A 20,249-nucleotide genomic window follows, 5' to 3' on the forward strand; every position below is an offset into this window, starting at 1 on the left:
CTCTTCATTGGTGACCCAAATTATCATCAATGATAATGTCAAGCATGTTACAAAGGGGCATCATTTGAGTATTTTCTCGACATGCTTGGCCTTGTTTGCTTAAGCTAATATAGGTAATTTTTTTAATGCAGATCTAAAGTGGGACATCGCATGCATATTTTTTTTTACTTGATCACCATCAGTCATAAGCTTTTTTGTCATAAAGGTTTCTGCTGTTCAGAGACTTAAGTATTGATAGGAATTGATGACGGTTTATCAGTATCGTTGCCATTGTTGAATCTGCTTATCGATCCAATTTTCTGAAAAATTCCTGAGTAGGTTTACAGGGGCTAGTCGCATGTTATTTTGATTAAACAAAGATAATCAGTCTGCTTTCATGAAGGACTACATAAATCTGAGAAATGTTTCTTTTTGAGGTGTTGAAGTCAGAAGATTTAGATAATTTAAGTTACACAATGTCCTGAGGCGTTTATCAAAATAGTTATCGATTTCATTTGATGAACAATTATTTGTGGATTAATTGATTGTCACACTTCTAGTGTAGCTATAATGTTATCATTTTGAGGAATATGTAGTTCATGCTGTAATTTCTGAAGTATTTTAAGCATATTTTGTTGATTAATGTAAAAAAACAAAGCGTTTTTGTTGATAATTATTCCCTCTTCGTCTCCTACCTGGCAAAGCACAGCCGGGTATGTTGCCTTTGTAATTTAGATTCAGTTTTATAGGATTTACAGAAATCAAGGTTCTAAAGAGCTTGCTCTAACAGTCAGATTTTTGGAACTTTGATAAAGCAAATGCCTCTCTCTTTTTTAAAATAAAACTGGTGAATCCACTTTGTACACTGTGGTTGACACTTGGCAGTTGTCTGGTTGCATTATGTAGTGCGTTCCACTGTGTTGAATTTCATAGTTATACAGTATTTATTTTTTCAACTTCCATTGGTGGTCTTGTTTCACTATCTGTCCCTTATTGTACAAGTACAATGTTGATAGATGAATGTGTAGACATAGACTTACTACAGCAGCGGGGAATTTTGTTTGGATTTTAATCTTTCATAAAAACCAAATCATCCTGAATAACAGTTTGGATTTGTGTATTAAATGCTTAAGTTATGACTTGGATAAGATTTGTCACATCTGTGTTTTGGGTGTCATGTTGCTTTAGAAGAATTTTGTTCATTACAAATTGTAGTAACAGCCAGGGGCATTTCATGAAGAGGATTTTTGTCTTTTGTTGGTTTATTTTTAGATTGTCTCTCATGAGAGAGTGCATTTTATGCTGTTGAGCTACAAAATAATAAATGTACACGCTTAGATGGCAACATGACACGAAAATGCTTCATCTACTGCTGGATGAATATTGACATTTGTGATTTTTTTTTTTTTTTTTTTTTAGAGAACCCAAGAACACTTATTTTTTTTATTTGTAAGATGTCATTACGACTTATCTGGTTAAAAAATGGATGGCTTCCCCAGTTGGCCCATAACTAACTTGGAACACTGTATGTTTTCATCTGTGTCTTTCATGTGGGGTGATGGAAACGCGATGTGTTCATCTTCGTTGGCATCATGTGTATGCGTCATTATGCTAATGTTTCTTCTGAAAGTGATGAAACTGCACAACCTTTGTGTGTTGTATTATGTTATTTAATTACACCTAAATATTGATTCTTAACAATGAGACTGGCACCACGGTTCAGTGTGTAATCCTGGCAGTGGTACATCTGTTGTGGGGGGAATTGTTTTTTGCTGAGCTACAGCTAGCTAAGTCATGCACTGCATTCCAGCAGCTTTGCTAGTGACCTCAATCTTTCCTGGAAACATTCATTGAAGGAATATGATCACAAATTAAACAGTAATTATGATGAAAGGCTTTGTAATACCTTTTATATAGCTTGTCATTTTGATGCTTTATGTCAGAATCACTCTTGACTAATTGTATTTTTCTCTTCTTCATTTTGTCTGTCTTACAGGGTCAGATCTGAGTATCGTGAAATCCTTTTGCATGGGATCCCTGTGCCCTTGGCATCCTCTGTCTCACACTATAGCTTGAGGCAAGGATGACAAGATGAGCTTCTGCCAGCGATGATGATGGCCAAAAAGCAAGATGTCCGGGCACCTACCTACAACCTGGTTGTGGTTGGGCTGTCTGGTACAGAGAAAGATAAGGGCCAATGTGGAGTGGGAAAGTCCTGCCTGTGCAACCGATTTGTCCGGCCAAGTGCCGATGACTTCTACCAGGACCACACCTCAGTTCTCAGCACCAGTGACTTTGGAGGCCGTGTAGTGAACAATGACCACTTCCTCTTCTGGGGAGAGGCTGTGAGGACTGTGGAGGAGGGGCCAGAGTGGCGTATGAATGTGGTGGAACAAACAGAATTCATTGATGATCAGACTTTCCAGCCACACCGAAGCACAGCACTGCAGCCATATATCAAGAGGGCTGCTTCCACCAAGTTGGCTTCAGCTGAGAAGCTGATGTACTTTTGCACAGACCAGTTGGGGCTAGAGCAAGACTTTGAACAGAAACAGATGCCTGAGGGCAAGCTTATGGTAGATGGATACTTACTCTGTGTGGATGTTAGCAGGGGTATGAACCGCAGCTTTGAGGATCAGATGAAATTTGTTACCAATCTGTACAACCAACTAGCCAAAACTAAGAAACCTGTGGTACTGGTTCTCACCAAATATGATGAAGGAGTTGACCGCAATATTAAGGACTCACACACCTTTGCACTCGCAAAGAAAAACCTACAGGTGGTCGAAACATCAGCGCGATCAAATGTCAATGTTGACTTAGCCTTTCTGACACTTGTTCAATTAATTGACAAAGGCAGAGGAAAGCCCAAGATAATTCCTTACTTTGAAGCACTGAAACAGCAGAGTCAACAGATTGCCTCTGCCAAGGACCGATATGAGTGGCTCGTAAACAAAATTGTGAAAAAACATAATGAGTTATGGCCCGTTACCAGCTCCCGCATGCAGACATCTCCAGAGTACAAGGACTATGTCTTCCTTGAGGGGACAGCTAAAGCAAAGAAACTCTTTCAACAACATGTGCATAGACTAAAGCAAGATCATATAGAGAAACGCAGGAAGTCGTATCTCAGTACTCTGCCACAGGCCTTGTCTAAACTTTTACCACAACTGGATGAGATAGACCACTTGAGCTGGTCTGGTGTTCAGAAAGTACTGGAGACCAAGAGAGATTTTTCCCATTGGTTTGTTGTATTAGATGACACACCATGGGAGACCACACCCCACATTGACAACATGGAAGATGATCGCATACCCCAGGACCTCCTCGAAACACAGACAGCTGAGGCCATTTATGAGACCCACCTGGAGCAGCTCAGGAATGACCGCAAACGGGCTGAAATTAGATGGGAGTTCAAGGAAAAGCTTAGTGTCTCTCAATTCATTACTCCAGGCAAACCATGGGAGGAGGCTCGGAGCTTCATCATGAATGAAGACTTCTACCAGTGGCTTGATGAAGCGGAATATCTGGATATCTACAATAAACACCAGAAGGAGATTATTGACAGAGCCAAAGAGGACTTCCAAGAACTGCTTCTTGAGTACTCTGAACTTTTTTATGAATTGGAGGTGGATGCAAAGCCAAGTAAAGAAAAAATGGGAGCAATTCAGGAACTACTGGGTGAGGAACAAAGGTTTAAAGCCTTGCAGAAGCTGCAGCCAGAGAGGGATGCTTTGGTATTGAAACATATCCACTTTGTGTACCATCCTACAAAGGACACCTGTCCAAACAGCCCCCACTGCGTGGACTCTAAACTCGAGCAGATCCTTGCTTCCAGATTCCCCACTCGCTATGCATCACCAGACAGTTCAAGACTGGATGGAGGCAGGGCAGAGAGGATAAATCTCGTCATACTAGGCAAAGATGGCCTTGCCAGAGAAATGGCAAATGAAATAAGAGCATTGTGTACCAGTGACGATAGGTATGTGTTAGATGGAAAGATTTATGAATTAGCTCTTCGTCCAATAGAGGGCAATGTACGGCTGCCAGTTAATTCATTCCACACACCAACCTTTGCACCCCATGGTTGCCTTTGCTTGTACAACTCAAAGGAATCACTGTCATATGTCGTAGAAAGTGTGGAAAAGCTTAAAGAGTCAACCATAAGTAGAAGGGACCGAGAAAACATTTTACCCCAATTTCCACTTTTCCTCTTGCTCGTGACTAAGCGTGGGGTGGGTTCCATAGGTGATATCGGAGGGGAAACAGCTCAGACTCTTATCCATCAAGGCCTGCAGGTTTCTGCAAAGCAACAGTTTTGTTACCTAGACCCAGCATCTCCAGGCATAGGCTATGGGCGCAATTTCAATGAGAAGCATCTCAACCAGATGTTGAGAGGCCTCCTAGAGTCCCGGAGAACCCTATGGAGCAGCTCTCCACCCTTACCCCCATCATTGTCTGCCTTCAGAGACTCTCAGTCCCAACCAATTCTAGAATCCGACCTCAAAATCGTCATGTGCCTCATGTGTGGCGATACCTATGATCTAGACCAGCTCCTGGCTCCTTTCTTGTTGCCCCAGCATTGTCGCCCTGCTATTAGCCTAAACAGTGGCACTTCTATCCTACTGGATCTGAGTATAGGTGGTCAGAGGCAGACTATCGAGTTGTCCTTGCTATCTTTCCATTCCTCATTCTCCCTCCGCAAGACTAAGCTGGTCCATGGCTACATTGCAGTTTACTCTGCTCGACGGAAGGCCTCTTTGGAAACTTTGTGTGCTTTTCTGTGTGAGGTTCAAGACATCATTCCAGTCCAGTTGTTAGCAGTTGGGGAAAGCCAGATGGAGCTTTCAGACTCAGAGTCAGCTAGGGAACAGGTCAGTCAGGGAGAGGAACTCGCTCATGAAATTGAGGCAAGGTTCAACACAATAATATGTGGGCATGGAGGAGTTGTAGGTGGGCTTCATAAAATAGATCTTTTCCAAGATTTTCTCAAGGAAATAGTGGAGAAGCGAACTATTATTGAAGCTACGCACATGTACGATAATGTGGCTGAAGCATGCACCAATGAGAGTACCAGCCCCCGTTGTGGCTCACCCAGTCCAGTCAACATTCTTATGGACTCAGAAGATGATCGTGACCCATCACCACCTTACCCTACCCTGAGGGAAGAAGGAGGGAGTGGCTCCCATCTAGTAACCTTCAAGCTGCCAGATCTGGATTCAAGTGAAAGATTTTCTGTCATTTCTGAGCTCAGCACTTTCGAGAGTAAGTTGAACAACAAGGTGCCTCCCCAGGTAAAACCTAAACCTGTGCGCAAGGTCAATCTTGGCCCTTACATGGACCATCAGGTTGGGACTAACCGACGCTCCTTGCCCCAAGCTGTCACTTGGGCTCCGGGTAGTGATGGTGGGTACGATCCCTCTGACTACGCAGAGCCAATGGATGCTGTGAGCAAACCTCAACATGGAGAAGAGGAGAGCATTTACTCCGTCCCTCATGACAGCACACAGGGCAAGATAATCACCATCCGCAATGCTAACAAAGGTCACTCCAATGGTAGTGCTGGGGGCAATGGGTCGGACAGTGAGGCTGATGGCAACTCACTGGAGCGCAGAAGAAAGTTTTCAGCTATTGGAAAAAAGCCCAAGCTGTACAGAGATCGGTCAAAGCGACTTGGAAAGTTCAGCAGTTTTAGGACGAGCTTTTCACTCGGCAGCGATGATGAAATAGGAGGTCCACCAAAGGCTAGCCAAGACGATGGAGGTGCCCAAAAGGACAATTCCATTGAGGAGAATGAGGATCCAAAAAAGAGAAATATCCTGAAGAGCCTGCGTAGAAATACAAAGGTCAGTGTTAATTACATTTGACTTTCAAGTTAATTATGATACCACATTGATTTTGAGGTGTATTCATCTAAGAGAATGTCACCTTCAATGCTGTTTAACTGAGTTATGTTGGATTGGAAAGGACCTTTTATCATCACTTTTCTTAAAACTGAATTGAAGAACCTTATATAACAGGACAAATGAACTACATTCACGTTCACTTTGAATTGGAGTAAATACAAACAATCATTTCATTAGATCATTTTTTTCATCTAAGCAAATTGGTCCTAATGAGTGATTTGTGTCAACAAAGTTAAAAGTGTTCATAAGCCCACAGTGTTGCATATTTACTACTAAATAAGTCCGACACCCTTCAGTCTTTTTGAACAAATACTGTTTGAGAACTCCTTCTTGAGAAGTGCATACCCCAATGCAATTATTTTCCATAGATTGTCACTTGTTATATATATTGTCTAATATTAGCATTTAATTACTTCTGCACCAATACAAAATGTTTATGGACATGCATTTGTTTATAGTTAGAATGGAAGCATAATTACTTGTTGGCTGAGAATCAACACCTGCTTCCTTTAGTAGATAATTTATCACTGCAGTTGAAGACTAATTAGTGTAATCTTTGCTTTCGGGCAGCCATGCTCAGTGAAAACATGACAGACTTGAGAGGATCCTCCTAAAACATGTTTGCTACATTGTCCCTGACCGCTCTGTGGGAGCCCTCTAAACAAGCTGATTATCGGTGACAAAATAAAAACTCTAGTCATTAAACTGATTGCAGCTAGAAGCGACACACACTATATAGAGACATATGTATTTTTACAATTTAGATTAGTTATATTTGAACTAATTCCAGAGTCTAAACTCAGAACTTCCAAACTGAAGCCCATTGTTAACAAAAAGCTGGTCAAAAAGGGTTCTGCCTGAGTCTTAAATAATCACGAATGGTGACTGAAGACAATGAACCAGCATGCTTTGCGCCACTAATGACCTCCTTACTGGATGCTGGCAGGATGTAAATAGCGTTTAAAGTGCATGTTTTGTGTCAATTATTCCTCAAGTCATTCTTTTGTTTTATTATTTGCTAGTTATGCTATTCTGTTTGCTGTGAAGTGATCATTTTAGTTTCGACGTGATACCATGAGTGCGATCAACATTGTCAGTAATGACCTGCTTACGCAGTATACAGTAAATGAACAGATCATTTAAATAGACACATTGCTCCATCTTGCTATCGGATCGATGATCAATGTATTTTTTTTAACTTGGTGATTGACCCCAAAAATCCAGATCGTCTCAAGCCAATTAATAATGCTATTAGGAAACACAATTCCAATGTTTTACTTTAATCAAATATTATTCAGAAACACAAAGCAATTAATTTTTCTTGACCATGGAACTTGTTCCACTCAAATACAGTATAATTTTTTTTTTTCCTCAGTCTTGATACACATATTCACAGATGTGTAACACAAGGCATTTCATCTATAAAATAAAACTTAGCAGGACAACTGATGCGATATTTGCGGCTGGCTCAGCCTGAAATGGAGCACCACCGCGCAGTGGAACTCGAGAAACTTGGTACCTGCTCAATGTGCCCGGGACTGCAATTTGTGCGAGTGCTACCTTTGTCGCCACCCATGTGGAATTCATCATTCATTCTGCAAAAAGTAGTTTGCAGTCGCTCTTCAAAATTGATGATGAACTCAGCTCAGGCACCGACAAAGGCAGCTGCCCCACGAGATGCAGTTTTTCGGCAATTACAGTTTCTGGAGCTCTGCTATGTGCTGTTTGGCACTAGGCTAGCCTAGTATTATGATGTGGTTTATGACGACAGTATGGAACTGACAGTGTCTTCTCCACCTCCTCAGAAACTACATATTTAAGACTGGTAAGGTTATATAGATGTCGTCGTATGAGAGGATATTTTTCAAGCACGAGTACATATGTGTAGAATCAGTGCATCATTCCTTAATAGAATACTTGTAAACAGTTGTGCTTATCATCCACACAATCCTGCGATTATTTTAAAAAATTGTTGCACTAATACTGACTAACTTTAAAGTACTTGGACACTGCTAAAGTATTTCTAGTTGAAGTGGGTCTTCTGCCTTCAAGGTAAATTCTGCGAATATTGTACCGCCTTCTTTCAGGAACAACTGTGGCAAAATTCCCTAAAGAATAAGGCTAATCAATTGACACTGGCTGAAGTGAGAGCTGGAGAGGTTCTGACATCACTGACTGTCCACAGTCCAATATGTATCCATCCATTTTCTTAGCCGCTAGGGTCGGGGAGAGTGCTATAGCCTATCCCAGCTGTCAACGGGCAGGAGGCAGGGTACTCCTTGCACTGGTTGCCAGCCAATCGCAGCGCATACCGAGACAAACAGCCACACTCACATTCACACCTAGGGGCAATTTAGAGTGTCCAATTAATGTTTCATGTTTTTGGGATGTGGGAGGAAACCAGAATGCCTGGAAAACCCCCATGCAGGCATGGGGAGAACATGCAAACTCCACACAGGCGGGTCCGGGATCGAACCTGGGACCTCAAAACTGTGAGGCCAACCTTTTCCAACTGATCCACGTGCCGCCCCAAAATGTACAATTTACTCAATATTTTCCCACAAAAAGGTTTGAAGTTGTTCACTCCTAATGGTCCAACTTTATTAGCAATCTGAAAACGAGGGAGAATCAAAATCAAAGTGTATTTCTTCGAGCTGTATTTTTGCCTTCCTCTGGCATACTGGAGGTGTAAATGATGTTGGGCTGCTGAATTTCACTTGACTCCTTTGATTTTTATAGTGGAGTGCTTTTCATAGGTGTCTCCCTCTTCACTCTACTCCCCCACCACTGTGGTGACACTTTTGACCTTAAACTGTTTACCAGTCCTGGTATGCTGTTCATTCTCTAGTACAGCATGGTACAGATGGCCCTTGCGTGTATGTTGCGCTCATGTGATAATTATCATGCTTTGTAGCGGCATGTAACAGATTTTCACACATCCATTGTGTAGTCAAAGGAGTATCTGTGTGATTTCTCTTTCAATACTATTTGGTCTAACAGATTTTTTTTTTGTTTTTGTTAATTTAGCTCATAACTTTCTTCTCATGTGCACCAACAGCTTAAGAGCTGTAAATCTAGATTGTTTACTGGCTATATGCTATTATCATGATAGCTAACACTGTCTATGACCTACATAAGCAGGGTTACAGGCTCCAGTATTCTCGACCTTTCTCTTGAACATATCGCTCTGTGACCTGGCCCTGGAAGAGTATGGCTGAAGCGCAATCAATGTAACTTTATAGCTATATGTTTTAAATAAATGTAATCCTGGAGAGTTTGTCATCATTTTAGCGGTTATTACTGACTCTCCAATAAGAATTTTGGATGTAAACATTAAAAGCCATTGTTGCAGTAAAAAAAAGATCAGGCTGTATCATAGTGTTTCCAACACAGCTGAGTCCACTAGAAAACTTAATTTGAAATCTGTTCTGCCCTGGAATCCCCTGAGGGTAGCCCCCTGTGCGGATGTTTTTGAGGTATCATATCTTGAAAAGTCTAATGTGCTTTGATTTTAAAAAAAAAAAAAAAAAAATATATATATATATATATATATATATATATATATGTATATATGTAAAGATATATATTTTAAATACACAAAAGACATTTGTTTATTCTTTTAAGAAGTAAACGCGTCAACGATGCTGAGAGGCAGAGAGTATAGACAACAAATCATTGGAACAACTTCCAGAGTCACATTTTAACCTGAGGCTGCCACAACCTGTGTGACTGTCCTGCACTCGGTCCCTCACTCAATGAGAGGCCGGAAACATTTCTTCTCCTGCAGCTTTTTTCCATTTGTCCTCATCTGGCAAGTGGAATGCTTTGAATTCTTCTGTCACCTAGCTCCACTCGAATGTCCTCATGCATGAAGTAGGAGAGCGTGAGATAACTGGCATAGACAACACAAATATTTTAGTATTTCATTATCCTGCCAAAGCTTCTGTTGAATAATCAGGTATTCGGATAAATTATACTTTTGCATAGAGAGCATTTCTGAAGAAATAAACAAGCCATTTCACAGATGAATGACCTGTTGTTTTTCTTTTTTGGGATTTCATTTTTTTAGATTCATAGTGAGCAGCAAACGATTTCCTTCCCTAGAAATTTTTCAGTGAGGCAATTTCAAAATAAATAAAACATAAACCTCATTTTAAACTTACAATTACAGTATACTTCTTAGTATTGCTTCTAAGTATATTAAAACAGGTTATTCTTTGGAACAGGCATAAGGAGCCTGCTGTTCAACTCCACTTGAGGAGCCAACATTTTAGGATGTGAGAGCTTAATTCGCAGAAGTTTGACTTCAAACCAGGCTAACTAAATTTAAATGAAAACGAAGACACCATGATAGGAAACGCACATTAACTATATATATATATATATATATATATATATATATATATATATATATATATATATATATATATATATATATATATATTTTTTTTTTTTTTTTTTTTTTTCCCCACAGAGACTACTTGACTCAAAATGTAACCACTTCCAGATAGGATGTCAGTACACTGGCCATGTGTCTCAGACGCACACTTACATCACTGAAAAAAAACTGTCCCTTGACAAGCCAATACCCTGAATAAAGAATGAATGCAGTTATAGTCGCACACATACTCCATCTATCGCAATATAAACTAAAAATTTGATAGTCGTCACCCCTAACGGGGGAAGCCGAAAGAAATGCATACATACATAAATAAAAACCCTAGCACTCTGCTGGGATAATATTGTGTTTGTAAATGGCATTAACGAATTAACGAAAACTCACTGATTTCCTTGACATTCGTCTTTGCTTTTCCACCACATTATGTGTCTTGCTTGAATTTCACCGGTGGTCACCTTTGTTTTCAGTCTGAAATAATCCTACACTTTTGGAATTTTGTCTTCCTTTCTCAGATTTGTCCTCTCTGTTGTTGTCTCCATCGTGTTGTTTTGTTTTTTAAGGGCAGCTTGGAAACTACAACGTAGTTGGCATTTATTTCGCGCTCCTTGAACCATACATCCATTCATCCATTTTCTTCACCGCTTATCCTCACGAGGGTCGCGGGGAGTGCTGGAGCCTATCCCAGCTGTCAATGGGCTGAAGGCTGGGTACACCCTGAACTGGTTGCCAGCCAATCACAGGGCACATTGAGACAAAAACAGCTACACTCACAATCATACCTATGGCAAATTTAGAGTGTCCAATTAATGTTGCATATTTTTGGAATGTGGGAGGAAACCGAAGTGCCCGGAGGAAACCCACGCAGGCACGGGAAGAACATGTAAACTCCACACAGGCGGGTCCGGGACATCAGAACTGTGAGACAAACGCTTTACCAGCTGAACTACCGTGCAGCCTCTCCTTGAACCAAACAAGTCCAATTCGCTTCTCTTCAATGCAGTGCCAGCCTGTGGCCATTAGGCAGAATTGCCATTTCCGCGTTCATTATAATCAGAGACATTACCACTAGTGTAGTGTGCATTTTGGCCATCTAACTCCACTCACAGCTAGAGAAAATACAGCTCCCTTAAAGTGTAATGTGTTTTGTGTTATTGGGCTCCAATGTCTCTGTCGTCTGGCCCCATATGCATTGCGAGGCAATGGCAAACTGGACAGGATCCAAGGCTTCTTGCCGCCCGACAATTGTTAGGGTAGCCGCTAGGGGTCCATCACAACAATGCTTGAACTGTCAAGCTCACAGTTGCCAGATGCACGTTGTGAGGCGAGGACCAGGAGGGATAAAAAGTCATCCAAGGGTACTGCATTGTGCAATGTGACAGCTTATAGTCCATCCTTCATGGACCACAGAAACACGTTGTCCCGCTGAATTTCAAAGGACGGAAACCCTTGTGAGGAAAAGCCGCTTGGAAAATGGAGGGATTGAGGAGGAAAATTGTCATGGCAGTGCAGCCGATGGTCATTGTGCGGGCACAGAGGTTGCTTGTCTGCATCCTGTGAGAACATGTACAATGCCCGTCGCTGGGAGTTTTGCTCTCCCTGCTTAGGGGCTGTGGAAGAAGTCATGTATATGATTGACAGCTGAATGTTCCAGAGAGGCTGGGTTTTCGGACCATTCAGCGACATGCCCACAGCATCTGGAAATTGAAACAATGTCTCATTTCTTGAACATTTTGAAGCCTAATTTCACATATTTTATGATTTTTATTTATTTTTATTATTAATAGTTATTTTTTAAATTTGTTATTGTGAGCAATCCTTTTCTCAGATGTATCAAATCTAGATTTTTTTTTTTTTTGGTCTGTTTGGTTCAACTTACATTCCCGGTAATTAACTGATTAGGTGACTGACTTTACTGTGCCACATCCACGTCTTAAAGCTTGAATTCAACTACTAATCTCATCAACTGTTTTTGGCATCCAGTCTTCCAAAAGACAAAGTATTATTATTTTTTTTTTTACATGGCTACATTGTCACACTATGGCATAGAATGCAAGTTGAGACCAGCTAGTTTGTTGAAGAGAAATGTGCATTACTCCCAATTAATACAATTAGTGTAATGGTGAGTTGTTTTTTTTTAATTATTTGTTTTCATTTTTTTATGCACATTCATCGAGCTATGTGTTTAGGTGAAATGTACATGAAGCAAAAAAATTTGGGAACTGCTGTTTAATTGTGTTGAAAAAATATTGCCTAATGATGAGTATGCGACTTCGATTCGACTTTCATCAGCTCTTAAATTGTTAAATGTAAATTCTTTTTACATGTGTAACAGTTGGCTGAGGTCTGAGGTGCGTCTACATTGCAACTTTTATTACGTCTTCTTCATTTGTAATTAAAGTTAAGAGCTTGTTCGTGTTTTGTTTTACGTAATAAGTAGTTAAGTGGTAAACGTTAGAATCTTGCATGTACACTTTATACAGCTTTTATGATTACAGCAATTTGACCCTGGAATGGAGTCAAACATCTTCCTTAAAATTCTATTAAGGGTCTATCAAAGTCAAAGCAAGAGCTCTGTTGACTTTGACTTTATGGCTTTCAAGCTTTGTCAACGTTGATGCTTTTTGCAAGTTAGCGTTTCTAGCTGCTTTTACGTCTGCTACATTTGCCCAAGAGGGGGAAGTATCTGCAAATGTTAGAGAGAGAGAGAGAGAGAGAGAGAGAGAGAGAGAGAGAGAGAGAGAGAGAGAGAGCACGGCATCACTTCAGTCCCTTTGAATAAAAACTTTGTGAATGGTAATCACTAACAGTAAGTCCATGTGAAGGACGAGTTTGATTTGTTTATTCAACTGCAAGTGGAACAAATGCACAGGTTGGCTTCTGTTCAGCTTCTCAGTTTTAATTAGTGTTTCCTTGCTTCTGTGTCTGTGTATTGCTGACGGACTGTGTAACAGTGTGTAGAATCAGGCTGGAAAAACTTCAGTGTAGTGCAGTGAGGCCAGTATCTGGAGCAGAGGCCACTCCAAGCTCCATCTCTCTAATGAGCCCTTCTCCACTGCACTGTCAGGCCTGCTTTACTGTTTAAGTCTATGTGCCCATCCAACCATGCATCCCCCGGCCCTACAAACCAGCCTGCCAGGACACAGCCTTGGGGGCCTGACAGACTTACTAGCGATGAAGGCCTTGGGTCCCTTCAAAAGATGGCCAGCCAAAACCATTAACGGTTTTAACTCAGTACAATTACAGCCATATGGAGACAGGCAGCGAATGTGCAATTGTATATGAGGGTGTTTTGAAAGCAATTACAGCTTGCTTGAACATATTTGTAGTGGAAAAAAAGGACTATGGCGACAACATTGTGATGTCTAAGAGATACTCGGAAAAACAAGATTGAAGGAATGATTGCTTATCATATAAGCTTTGAAGGAATGCACTGGACGGGCGTGCGTGTCCTCAAGTAAATACTTGCCACCATAATGGATACGTTGCATGCGTCTGCATCCAATCCAATGTTCTTTTGTTCGTGGTGTCAATCATGCAAGACAAAGACCTCAACTGTATATTCCTCCCACCAATCTTCCCTTGAATTTTTTTCAGAAACAGCGAGCCAAGCCGAGGCATTCCATCTCAAAACCTATTGAGAGCAACTACTTCGGAATGCCACTGGTTACCGTGGTAACTCCGGAGAGGCCCATCCCAGTGTTCATTGAGAAGTGTATCCGATTTATTGAAACAACAGGTAAGAAAGGAACAGAATTTTTTCGGACACACTATCTTTTCATTCATTTGAAACTCTCACCATGGTTTCCCATCTTTTATTCTGCCAAGACACATATCTTAAATTCAAATAATCTCTCACCATCAAACAAATATCACAAACAGTGGATACACAGGTTAGTAATGAAGTTTCTCCCAGATGGTCAAGATAAGATTCTCCGTCAGTATAAGACAGTGGCAGAGATAGATGAACAAATGTATTATTTGAAATAAATGAGTCTCAGACCAAATAAGTGAAATTTATCTTATTTCCTAGGGCATAAGGGATGTTTTATCATGACACACCTAAATTCTTTGTTTCGCATTTCACTGAGTCATTAATCAGCCGATTAGTCTTTAAAGATGCATATTTCACATTATCTATTATACCGTTACATTGTATATAGGCTTTAAAAATAGATTGGACAAAAAGGTTTCAACATGTTCCAGGGTGCGAGATAATCTAATAAGCAATCAACCATTGTATCTTAAAACTTTGACAATATATTATGCCGTTAACATTTTCTTTGACATGCCCAAGAGGTGATCCTCTTCACATTAAAATGCAACACCCTAACTTTTATTTACTCACGGGAGAGCTGGAGCCTATCCCAGCTAGCTTCGAGCGAAATGTGGGCTACACCCTGGACTGGTCGGCAGTCAGTCGCAGGGCAGATATCGACATCATCACTGAGCCAGAGTCGTGCCCCCACCAAATTCAGGCGTGTGTGCCACTACGCTATCAGTGTATATTTATTGCCTTTTTTTTGGGTTTATTATAACTGAGCAGTCCCGACAGACATGTTCAGTATTTGTTAGATCTCTGTTTAATTTGCGGTTTCATGATCAGCTTCACACGTTGGTACTTTATCATTTATAAAAAAAAAAAAAAGAGAAAATCATATAAGGATCTGAGAACATTGTTTCCAAATTATTTTGAAGTTCCCCTGCACTAGTATATGAATTACTACATTTTAAAGGTTAGTCTCCAGAATGGAATGAACTCATACTGCACCAACCAACCATTAACCTTAGTCCACATACAGCTGACATTATTAAAATAAAAACCTAAGTGGATGACAAAAAATGTCAAGGCAAAATGTTTTCTTTGAAGCTTCATAGTGGCAATTTTTTCAGACAGGCTAATGTGAATGCAACACTGCAAAATATGTGAAGAAATAGGTTTGCATCATGGCGTCAAGCCAGGTGGAATGAGTGTATAAAACACAGACAATACAAAAAATTTTGAAATCATTTCACACTAAAATAGGGTAACTGTTCCGACTGCAAAGCAGAACTACACATTTACAAGCACCACCACAAGGTATCAGTGTTACCTGACTTAAGCCCCAAGAACGCTAGTTAGGACTTATTGTAATGCCAGCATAAGTGGTCAGGGATAGGCACAGCTACCAATGCACTTTCAATTGCTTTATTGTACAAATGGTACTAAAATACAACCCAGGTATTTAACTCACAGACTGTCGAACATCCAAGTAAGAACCAATCGGTAACCTAAACTCACAACAGTCAACTACGCTGTCATTCACTGACTCACATGTCACTCAGCTGGCCAGGCCCTACTTATTAATCTCACACACACACACACACACACACAACACACACACACACACACACACACACACACACACACACACCACACACACACACACACACTTATTATTCCCCCCCCCACACACAGTCATATAATATGCTATATATATAATAATGAAGATGTGATGCCATGATGACAAAAAATAATGCTTGCACGGCATGCACCTTTTATTGCCAAATCATTTTTATCAGATTACTGAAGTTCATTAGTTGATGAGATAATTGGTAAAATCATCAATTCCAAAAGTATTCAATAGCTGCAGCCCTACGTATACGTTATTCCCTTTAACTATCCACTCCTTGACTGAACACTTGATGAACGGTGAAGTTAGCCAAGACAAATCAATGATCATACGCATTATTTTAAAGTCAAATAGTGCCCTTCATTAAAATATTTATCAAGATGCATTTCGTTGCCATATATACATTTTATTTAAAAACCCAGGACAAGGCAACGTGTATTTACGTGAGTTCATCGCAAACATTTCTGCTGCTGAATGACATTCCAGCACATTCTGCTTTTAATCTCTCTGCTGTTAAACGCCCATGTATGTGTGGATTATTCAAGCTTTACAAAACATCCAGCAGCCTTCTGCATGCAGAAGCGTAGCGGCAACTCTTCGGATAATGAGGAATCACTTTAGGTTTCACCTCTCCGTGTTCACATGTGAAATGAAGCAGTTCCAATAACTTTTTAGTGGGGGGAAAAAAAAGGTTATTTATTTACATACACACTCCACCAGAATTTTCTTCCATTTCATTTGCAACTTTATACCCTCCAGTTTTTCATTTATTCAGTTTGCTGACCTTGTTTCTGTACCTCTGAGTCACTCCTCCCCCCTTAGTCTCTTTGAGGATTGTTAATCTGTCATCTTTGATTTCCTTCATCTATTTCTTCACCCGTATTTCTATTTTTCGGCATTCTTATCACCTGGCTCCCTCTTGGATCCTTATATCGGTTCCTCTATTGCCGTCCTTTTTTTGTGTGCATTCCTGGAAGTTTAAAATGATGACACAGGTTATTCAGGGTTTTTTTTTTTTTTGTTCCTCTTTTAACCTGATTTGAACTACAATCAACAGCCACTGCATCAAGTGACATTGCACAATCTAATAAAGTTCAAGCCAAGGGCCACATAATGAATTAAATAACTGAAGATCACGACTAATGCATTGTATATGACCACAATGCATCCAATTGCAGGTATTCCCAAACTTGTTACACCAAGTACGACATAAAAATTATTGAAATTTAAAGTTTATATATATATATATATATATATATATATATAAACTGTGTGTAGAAAGTCCACTACAGGGTACAGCCCTTCCACTCACTCGTGGTACACAACACACTGTGAGAATCACTGTCCAAAATATATTTAGCAGCAGAAACCTGCTTTACATGTTGTCACAGCTGTTGTTTTTCATGTGCATTTAATGTTTTGATATGTCAATACTACTTTGTTTGCATTAGTAATGTCACGCTATGAGGAACCAATATTCGTCATTTGTTACTACCAGCTCTTAACATGTTGCCCTCACAGCTGAAGGTGTCATCTAACCAATGCATTCACATTTTACATTGAAATCAACATAATATTAAGGAATTGAGCCAACTGATTTTGACCTGCATTCATCAATCAAAGTAAAAGAAGAATGCAACCCATTAAATTTGGACTTAGTCCTTATAAAGTGAAAATAAATGTCACAAATTTGGCATACCATAGAGAATAGAAACAAAGAGTTGTATTAATTGACCTGCCAAATTCAAATGCTTTAAAAAAAAAAAAATCAAGATTATAAAATCAAGCTTCGCCTTTCTTTTTGTAACATGCGCACATTCACTGCCACACTAACTGCGTGTCGCAACTTTGTCAAATAACCACTGATTCAAACAAGGATTTTCAATGTTTTTATATGGTTTTGAAGCCGGGACTAATATCGGACCCCATGTGCGTCAGTGGGGCCACAACCAAAACATCAGGAAACTTGAAATGGTGAAAAACAGCTTAACGATGCAGCTCCACAATTTAGTATTTTTAGCAATTATTTTAAAACATGTAAAATGAATTTAAAAACAATCACTGAATTGAGTGTTTATGTGCCTTTTGCATATATACAAGCACATACTTTTAACACAGTAGCAGTGATGAGCGAGTGTAAGTGGTGGGAAATGAGTATTGAATATTATGAGGCTTTCGTATCTGTTGTAAATCAGACTTACTTATCTGCTATTTATGACTGCAATCTGCCGGTACAATTGTGGTTGCAGGAAATTACGATGGGGTGCTGACATTGTCACCTTGGGGGTCGTTATAGTCCATTGAGCATTGTGATGTTGACTTTAAAGTGTCTCCGACACGCAAAGTATGATTTTTAGTATGTTTTCAATGAAAAAAAGGAAGCCGGAATGGACCCATCCGTTTTTTTTCACCACACGTCATGATGTCGTATATGGATTTTTGTATGTCCCGCCATGAAAATTCTCTCAAGGCATTCTTTTGGCGAAGTAGCAGGAAGTGACGTTTTTTTTTTTTCAGACGCCCACACTGGCAGCTTCGTGTGATTATACCAGTTTTACTGGCAGGAAAGTAGCTGTTTTTTCCTGTGTTAGGCAAAATGCTGTCTCGTATTCCTTGATATTGCTCGTACACTCGGGAGGATGGATTCACTCTTCACACGTTTTCAAAAGACCTGGTTCGTCGTGAAAAATTGATTGCAGAGGTGCAAAGTACAAGAGGGTTGTGCGTTCTAAATGACAGGTCGGTGTGTACAGAGTTTAAAAAAAAAAAAAAAAACAATAGTTGGGGGGGGGACGACATTATCCTCTCAGAGGTAACAAAAGATCCGCGTCATAATAACTTAATAAAGTACGTAAGTCAGGGGTGCTAAATGTGTCAATGAGCGCGGCCGCGGCGTTGTCGGTCATCACCGGAGAAAGGAGCTCCCCCTCCCCACGGGTCAGTTACTTCGCCCGGCATGGGTCCTCCTGTGTACGCTACACACTGTCATACATATTGTCAGGGAGTCTGTTGGTAGTTAGAATTGATCCACGTATCATCTAAATATAGCTCAAAACGATAGGGTTATATTGCCCCGGTCACTTCATTCGGTTGTGAGATGTTCTCTTCTTCCTCGGAAAAATCTGAAAATATCTGCTGTTCATCTCCCATAGCAGGTGGCACAGCGTCTTCTCAATGGCGACTGTCCCAGTTTGACATCTGCAAATGGCGAAGCAGCCAATATGGCTACCACTGGGATGTCGAGTGAGACTTCCGCAACTTTGCGGATGAATGACACGCTCTCTGCTCATTTTTTTTTTCGTAGAGACATTGAAGTAAATAATATTATATGTAGTTTTCATAACAATATCTTTTTTAAAATGTATAGTATATAGGCATGTCAGTTGAGCTTTAATGTAGCTTCTTTGATCCACAATCTTGTACATGTGCAAAAATACCTATAGCAAAGCACTCACCTGTCTCCCACCATACATCCCATGTTATCTTGAGGAATATTCCTTCATTCATTTTCCATACTGCTTATCCTCACTAGGGTCGCGGGCTGCGGGAACCTATCCCAGCTATCTCCAGGCGAAAGGCGGAGTACAGCCTGAACTATTCGCCAGCATATTGCTGGGCAATATAGAAATAAATAGCCATTCACTCTCACATTCACTTCTATGGGCAATTTAGAGTCTTCAATTAACCTACCATGCATGCTTTTGGGATGTGGGAGGAAACTGGAGTGGCATGGAGAGAACATGCAAACTGCACACAGACCAGGCTGGTATTTGAACCCTGGTCCTCAGAACTGTGAGGCAGAGACTCTAACCGAACGTACACTGTACTGCCATCTTTAAGAATATCTTAAATAAAATCTTCTTTGAAAAGAATGATGAAAAAAAGTCTTTTTTTTTGACAATTATTACAACTGATTGGTCAGATTTTCTTAATAGTGCCTGTTGTGGCACTTCACAATGTTAATCAATGTTAACGATTATAATTTCGTTTTGCTGCTTTTTTTTTTCTTGTATCCTCGGAATAATGGTAGTGCTATTTTGTGTTATTTTGAAGCTTTTATACAAGCAGTTGTATAAAATAAATCCTTGCCAGTTTGCTGTTATCTGCCATCAGCCCTGGCTTTCGCTCATCATGATAGCCCGCATCTTGCCTTTGGGTGCCGAAGTGATTTATGTGAGCGTGTGCGGGCATATCTGCCGACCGTGTGAGCCTTCATAGTGACGCAAGGGGCAGCACCCGCCGACCTGGCTGTCGCCATGGTGAGCGATGAAATCAGCCTCCGGGCGGCTTAGTCCATGGAGAGACTCTTGGAATTTGGGTTGAAGCAGGATCAGATCTAACGTAGTCCTACTTTGACATGTGGTCAGGGCTCAACCAGTTAACCTTCCTATGCATTGATGCCACTGAGTTCACGTGCTCTCCGTTTCATAGGAACTGTATTTCTTCATACACTGACCACCATTGTGTTCACTCAACAGCAGAAACGGCTGACTGTCCATTCATCGATTTTTATACTCTATTCTTATAAGGCTCGTGGGTGAGCTCGAGGTTATCCCGAACCACTTTGGGGGAGAG

At 40.4% G+C, this 20,249-nt stretch overlaps 1 protein-coding gene across 2 annotated transcripts in view; it reads left to right on the top strand.

Annotated features, from left to right (window-relative positions):
- Window positions 1-20,249, top strand: part of arhgap35a (Rho GTPase activating protein 35a) — a 96,944-nt gene that overhangs the window by 55,916 nt on the left and 20,779 nt on the right. For both annotated transcript variants that reach the window (XM_061826646.1, XM_061826645.1), the window contains 2 exons: window positions 1,976-5,825; window positions 13,879-14,020. In XM_061826646.1, the coding sequence (XP_061682630.1) occupies window positions 2,088-5,825; window positions 13,879-14,020 (3,880 nt within the window). In that variant the 5' untranslated portion in view covers window positions 1,976-2,087. The remainder of the gene's footprint in view (window positions 1-1,975; window positions 5,826-13,878; window positions 14,021-20,249) is intronic.

This window comes from Syngnathoides biaculeatus, chromosome 8 (genome assembly GCF_019802595.1).
Source record: "Syngnathoides biaculeatus isolate LvHL_M chromosome 8, ASM1980259v1, whole genome shotgun sequence".
Taxonomy (NCBI): domain Eukaryota; kingdom Metazoa; phylum Chordata; class Actinopteri; order Syngnathiformes; family Syngnathidae; genus Syngnathoides; species Syngnathoides biaculeatus.